Source organism: Labeo rohita, chromosome 9 (assembly GCF_022985175.1).
Source record: "Labeo rohita strain BAU-BD-2019 chromosome 9, IGBB_LRoh.1.0, whole genome shotgun sequence".
Lineage (NCBI taxonomy): Eukaryota > Metazoa > Chordata > Actinopteri > Cypriniformes > Cyprinidae > Labeo > Labeo rohita.
In genome coordinates, this window is record NC_066877.1 from 22,611,458 (window position 1) to 22,618,608 (window position 7,151).

General features: G+C 38.5%; 1 protein-coding gene across 3 annotated transcripts; it reads left to right on the forward strand.

Moving 5' to 3' along the window:
• The first annotated feature begins 372 nt into the window (after positions 1–372).
• Positions 373–6,877, forward strand: nyx (nyctalopin). Of its 3 annotated transcripts, none has more exons than XM_051119584.1 (3): positions 373–618; positions 2,340–2,377; positions 4,726–6,877. In XM_051119584.1, exons 2-3 carry the CDS (start codon positions 2,356–2,358, stop codon positions 6,108–6,110), a joined length of 1,407 nt encoding a protein of 468 aa, XP_050975541.1. In that variant the 5' UTR covers positions 373–618; positions 2,340–2,355; the 3' UTR covers positions 6,111–6,877. The 3 variants fall into 3 exon arrangements, with proteins under 3 accessions (XP_050975541.1, XP_050975543.1, XP_050975542.1); XM_051119585.1 differs by lacking the exon at positions 373–618 and adding an exon at positions 2,084–2,164; XM_051119586.1 differs by lacking the exon at positions 2,340–2,377.
• The last annotated feature ends 274 nt before the right edge of the window (positions 6,878–7,151 follow it).

Here is a 7,151-nt window from a genome sequence, read left to right on the forward strand (position 1 = left end):
CGGTGTTGCCAAGTCTGCGGTTTTCCCGCGGAATTGGGCTACCTTAACACAGTTGCTACGGGTTGAAGCGACCCCAATAATGTAATATTTAGCCACTGGAATGTTAATTTTGCCAGGGGAATCCCGCCAAAAAACGTGTAATTTACCCCCGGAACGAGATTTTTGCCGCCCCCCCCCTCCCTCGAAACACGATTGGGCTACGCGTGTTCGACCTATTTGGGCTTTTTTTTTTTTTTTTTTTTTTTTTTTTTTTTTTGAGTAGCACTTGGGCGGGTTTTGTTGTGAAAACCTGGCAACCCTGGTGCAAATACAAATAAGCACTGGAGCCTTTATCAAATCTGTTTCACCAATATCCTTTTATTACAGTGCTAAGATGCTTTGACTGCATGAGAAAATGGATGTGTGGCATGAAAGAGTAAGAAATGTCAAATTGCATGAGTAACACGCTGAATGCCTGAGACTTGTCAGCCCTGCTAAGGAGTTTTTGGTCACCAAATGTTTTTTCTGAGGTAACGTTACTGTGCCGTTACGTGACGTTGTTTACGAGCTGTGATATTGGCGTCTCTCCGCGGTTGAAACACTGAATAAACGATTACATGAGACAGGATATGGATTTTGGTGAGTTGTACTCTTTCTTTTAACACATCTTCGGATGTTCGTGTTTATTTCGTGCTGTACCTGTATCAAACCGGAGGAGATGATCAGTTTATTGCCGCTTCTCTGAACTGAGGCTGAACTGCCACTCCACATTAAACAGCGCCAAAACCGTATTTATTGTTTTAATACTGTAATAAAATGGACAGAATTTGAAATTGAGACAAAAGCAACAAAGCACAGAGCTTATTGCAATTTATTGGATGGAATCGGTATCGTTTTCTAAAAATAAAAATCGATAAAAAAAACGACAAATCAATTTTTTTTTATCCAGCCCAAATAATAATAATATACATCAAAACAAGACTTTGGCACTGGACCTTATTTTATTTGACCTTTTGTGCTGTATAAACACAATTTTTGATAAAATTTTCATGACGCATCCTCAATCCGCCATATGGCACTGAATGTAAACAATGCCACTGAACCGAACGAAACTCGCATATTTTGCTGATTATTGGACCGGGTCAGGTTGGGAAAAACATTTGGAGTGCTATAGACTGCCAAAAGTGCAAAAAAACAAAACAAAAGTTTGTTACTGGTCAAACTGAACCAGGATTTCTAGGGCAAGAATCTTGATAGCATTCCTGTTTGTTCTTATCATTTCCAGTCAGGTGGGGGAAGTATTAGGCTAATATCTTAATTAATACTGCTCGTATGTATCTTTAGCACCTATTAACTTTAGTTTGTCAAACTATTGTGCCCTTTCCTGCTTACTAAGTCCTTCTGTATATGATTTAGCAGCTTCCACACGTTCTAGACAGTCTAGACAGCATAAATTAGCAGAACACCTTATACATTTTAACATTAACCGTGCTATCCATGCTGTTGTTTACATCCGAGTATTGCCAATATGGCCTCGCATCCGGGTAACTGACCCAACTGTGACATTAAGTGCAAACCCTGTATAATTAATCTCAAACATGGCACTGCTGAAGCTTGATGACTCTGATTAGAGAAAAAGAATGGGGCAAAAAAAACAAAAAACAATTCTCTGAGGAGGTATCATAAATTATAATTGTGTGTTACATTCATTTATTTGTCTTTGCCAATTGAAAAGTGACCAACTAGTCCACCAATCTAATAATCCAGGTTGTAGAAGGCTCTTTAATGAAAGGTGTTGACATACTTGCAGATGTTTCCTGAAGCGTTTACATTATGGTACAGTATCTCATGGCCACCGGTTTATATAAGGAGATTGCAGCCTGTAATCTGTATGTACTATTGAGGCCCAGCAGGTCATTTCTACTCGCTTTGATTTCAGAGTACTGCTTTAAACACTTATAATCCCAGGATTTTTCTGCCATTAAGTGATGGCTTTCTGAAGGGGAGTGCTGATGTTAGTGGATGTGTGCACACATACAAACACAAACTGAGTGATAGCACCTTTAATCCATTCACATTTTCACTTGGAGCGAAGCAGTGCAGACATAGACATGGTGGGCAAACTTACGGATGTACTTTTGTTAGTTGTCAGCGCAGGAGAACCTTTACTGAACATGCTTGGCAGGTAAGTAATTTGGGGCTAACATGCTGACGTTTTGTAATCATTTAACAGTTTGGGATTTAATGGAATCAAATAAAATGTTTCGTCTTACATTGGTCATAAAATGTTCAACAGTTGTCTTAGTGGTAATATTGAAATTAATTCAGCAAATATTTAATGTCATCCTAAAAATCCACAGATGAGAGGAAACAGTGATGTGTTCCATCATTATTGCCGGTAAGTCTATGATTTTTATTGTTATTTATGTATTTCTTCAACGATATGAGGAGCTGTAATTAAACTACTGTGCTAAAAAATTAAACTGATTTTCATTTCATTTCAACTCGAACATTAAAGTATGGTTACAATGCGCTCCTGAAATACAGTATCTATACGATATGAATTTAGGGGAACAAACAAGACCTAGTGTGTGTGTGTAATCTCTAATCTGTCCTTTCTTAATCACCATAATTTCAGTGTGCAGAGCAGATGCGGGACAGAGGGAGGCCACACATTAAATTATTCTTCTAGTCTCTGATTGTGCTCTCTGTAATCTTCCCATAACTGCTGGGAGAACGAGCACAACTCATTTGCAAAGTGATTGCTTATGCTGCATGACTAGCGTTTTGTTTCTGTATAATTATCATAATAGAGTCGTGGAAGTTCTATTTGAAAATTCATTAAAGGCTTTTTGTGTCAAATCAATATCAGCATTTTTCTGCAATTTAGATCATGTCGTAAACCTGTGATGTGTGGTATTCAGTTCAAATTCAGAGATGTGGCTGTTTACAGTTCAGTGTAATGTAAATTCACTCTTAAAATAGGAAAATATTTCCATAATGAAAAAGATTTCAAATAGTCAACAATTCTATATAAAGGCTTCATTGTATAACCTGACTTTAAATGGTTTGACTTAGTGTTTACAATGTTTTTTTTTTATGTTTGAACTGGTCAAGTGGCTAAAAACCACATTTGTTGCCTGCATCTGGTACACCACTTTACAGTTTGTCATTTACACTTATTCATTTTTTTTATTTTATTTATATTTTTTATTATTGGTCTTGACAATGTTAAAGAAATAGTATTTTGAAAATACAAAACTTAGAAATGTACCTCCCTGGCAGCTGTTCAAATGTGGACGTCACCATGTTAAAAAAGTTATTAATTTACATAAACTACAGTCAAGAATTTTAATGTGTTTTAAAGAAGTCTCTTCTGCTCACCAAGCTTGCATTTTACAATTATTTGTAGTTATTTAAAATAACTGCAGTCAAAAGTTTTTGGACAGTAAGAGTTTAATGTTTTTTTTTTTAAGGAGGTCTCTTCTGCTTATTTATTTAAATAACTGCTTTCTATTTGAATATATTTTAAAATGTAAATGTGATTAAAGCTACATTTTCAGCATCATTACTCCAGTCTTCAGTGTCACATGATCCTTCAGAAATCATTCTATATGGTGATTTGCTGTTCAAGAAACATTTATTATTATTATCATCATCATCATCATCATCATCAATATTTAAACAGTTGAGTACATTTATTCAGAATTCTTTGATGAATAGAAAGATCAATTTTAAAAGTAATTAAAAGTGATGATAAAGACAATTATAATGTTACAAAAGATTTCTATTTCAGATAAATGAAAAAATTCTACTCTGAAGCTGTTTTCAACATAATAGTTTTTTGAGCAGCAAATCAGAATATTAGAATGATTTCTGAAGGATCATGTGACTGGAGTAATGATGCTAAAATTCAGCTTTGAAATCACAGGAATGTATGGTTTACTGTACTTTGGATCAAATAAATGCAGGTTTGGTGAGCACATGTGACTTCTTTAAAATACATGAAAAATCTTTTGACTGGTAATATGTTTACATTTTTTTCTTAATATGGTTCATTTAAATATGTGATTGGTGTTACATTAAAGGAACAGTTCACCAAAAAATGAAAATTCTGTCATTAATTACTCACCGTCATGTTGTTCCAAATCTGTAAGATCTTCGTTCATCTTCAAAACACAAATTAGGAAATTTGCAAGGAGAGCTTTCTGATCCTGCATAGACAGCAACACAACTGACACGCTCAAGGCACAGAAAGTTAGTAAGGACATTGTTAAAATAGTCCATGTGACATCAGTGGTTCAAACTTAATTTTATGAAGCTACCAGAATACTTTTTATGTGCAAAGAAAACAAAAATAACATCTTTATTTAACAATTTCTTCTCTTTTTTGACATTCATTCATAAGAGTACCACAACGGTTCTTTGTTTTCTTTGCAGACAAAAAGTATTCTCGTAGGTTGAACCATTGATGTCACATGGACTATTTAAACAATGTCCTTACTACCTTTCTGGGCCTTGAATGTGATAGTTGTGTTGCTGTCTATGCAGGGTCAGAAAGCTCTTAGATTTCATCAAAAATATCTTAATTTGTGCTCTGAAGATGAATGAAGTTCTTAAAGGTTTGAAACGACATGAGGGCAACTGATGACAGAATTTAAATTTCTGGGTGAACTATGCCTTGCAATATAAATATTTTTTTAGAGTGGCATTTTCATCTAACACATCTCTATCCCTTCTCTCCAGTGTACTTCCTCCTCCTCCCCCCTTACACCCTGGCCCTTTGGGCCTGCACTCGCTCTTGCCCTCCCAGCTGCACATGTACTCAGGAGAAAAGCTGCAGCGTCCTGTGTGACCACGTCAACATGATGGACTTGCCCAAAGAGTTCCCCTGCGAGGCGTCCTCCATCAACCTGGACAAGAACAGCATCAAGTTTCTGTCCGAGCGGGCCTTTGGCACCCTGCCTTCGCTCAAGACACTCTCGCTCAACCACAACAACATCTCCTTCATCACGCCGGGGGCGTTTAAAGGGCTGCCCAACTTGCTGGAGCTCAAGTTGGCCCACAATGAGTACATCCGCTACTTGCACACTCGCACCTTCACGGCGCTCAAACGCTTGGTGCGTCTGGACCTCTCCGACTGCAACCTGTTCAGCATGCCAGACCGCATCTTCCTGGAGCAAATCACCCTGAAGGAACTGCTGTGTTTCCAAAACAACTTTAGACGTGTTCCCGGTGCCATAAGGGGGATGGAAAACCTCACGCATGTCTACTTGGAGCGCAACAAGATCGAAGCGGTGGCCTACAACTCTCTGTTGGGGCTGAGCAACCTCAAGTACCTCAACTTACAGGAGAATCGCATAAATGTAATACATGATGAGGCCTTTAAAGATCTAGTGCGTCTGGAGAACTTCTACCTGAATGATAATCTGTTGGTCGACTTGCCCCAGAAGGCATTCAAAGGCCTAAGCAACTTAAAAATGTTGAATCTCGGTGGGAACATGTTGACCAATGTGTCCAAAACATGGTTTAGTGATCTTGTGGAGCTGGAGGTGCTGTATCTAGATCGAAACCGCCTGTCCTATATCGACGACGGCGCCTTTGAGAACTTGACAAGCCTCATTACGTTGCACCTCAACAGCAACAATCTGACATCTCTTCCCTTTTCGGTCTTCCAGCCCATCTATTTCATCGGCCGTCTGTATCTCTTTCGAAACCCTTGGGAGTGTACCTGTGACCTGGAGTGGTTGAGGGAGTGGATGGAGAGTTATAAATTAGTGAGGGACATTCCATGCGCATCTCCATCTTCAGTGGCTGGACTTGACCTCAGTGAAGTTGTCTACGCCCACCTGAACGGCACCTGTCTGGATCCTCCAGAGCTCAACCTGACCACATCTATTCCTGAGTACTCCACTGTGGAGAACAAGTTCAACAGCCTGATCTCCAAACTCCTACAGCAGGAACTAAGGGATGAGATGGTCAATGTCACGGACGGTCTGAGGAATGGCACCCAGCAGGACCCGGCAGAGAGTCAGGTTTCGTCTGGACGTGGACTGTTCGGTGCTGCTCAGACTGTGTTTCTTCTTGTGCTGCTTTTTCAAGTCCAGATTGACTGCATTAATGCCTCTTGAGAGTCTGGTGGATACTAAACGGGACTGAAGCACATCCAAGAGTGGAAGTAATTTTCCAGTATGGGAAATGTTTGGAAGGCCGTGATGAAACGTTTGATCTATCCTGCCATGAGCGGTGGGTTTTCTCATGTTGAAAATAAAATTCTGGCAGATATAATGGAGCTGGAGATGATTGTCTCTTTGAAAGAATGGAAACTGAAGTCTTGAAGAGAAAGAAGCATGTTTTAAGCAAATAAGGACTTTTGTTTGTTTTGCCAATGCGAAGGATTGATTAAAGTATAACCGAGGGGCACTCTGTGAGAACTAGTTGCGCAAATGTTTTTTTACCGTTATTTTTATCTAGATTTGATTTGAAACATCTTAATGCATCTATAGTACGAATATGTTTGTACATGTTCTGTTGCGTAACTTTGTAACATTTGTTGTGTAGGAGATTTATCTGATAACGCTTCTCGCTATCATTTCACCAGATGGCATAACACGGTGTCCTCTTTTGTTTGGTTCATTGAACTGGGTAAGTTTCCAGATCTGGAAAATGCATTAGTCCTTCTACTCCGTAAAGCTTAAGTGCACTCGGTAACATAAGCTGCTTCATACTGTAACCAAATGGATTGGCTTTATCATGGTGTTTCACTGTTATGATCAAATATCTTCACTATACAGAACACAACGTGCACGGAAGGATGATGTCATACTACTACATATACATGAGATTTGTGAAAGAGACCTAGTGATTGTGCTTTAACACTGATTTTTGTTTACATGTGATTGAGATATTTTGAACAAACAAAGGTTATTACATAAACACTAAATAAAATGACTCCCATCCAGGTGGTTTTTAAAGTGTACTGCTATATCACCTAAGTGTTAGGTAAACATGACCTGGCAGCATTAGGGCCTCTGACTCTCAAAATAATGTGGGGTTTAGAATCAAATCTAAATGTCAGGATAAACTCTCAGACAATGCATTCATGAAGTTTAGCTCCTGTTTTAAAGTTATGCTAAAATTATGCTCTCATGGTACTGCAACAGTTAATAATG

Excerpts from the sequence above, each read along its gene's own strand:
- nyx (XM_051119584.1), top strand. The coding sequence starts at position 2,356 with ATGTGTTCCATCATTATTGCCG. Across the intron at positions 2,378-4,725 it reads GTGTTCCATCATTATTGCCG|TGTACTTCCTCCTCCTCCCC; the intron begins GTAAGTCTATGA and ends CCTTCTCTCCAG.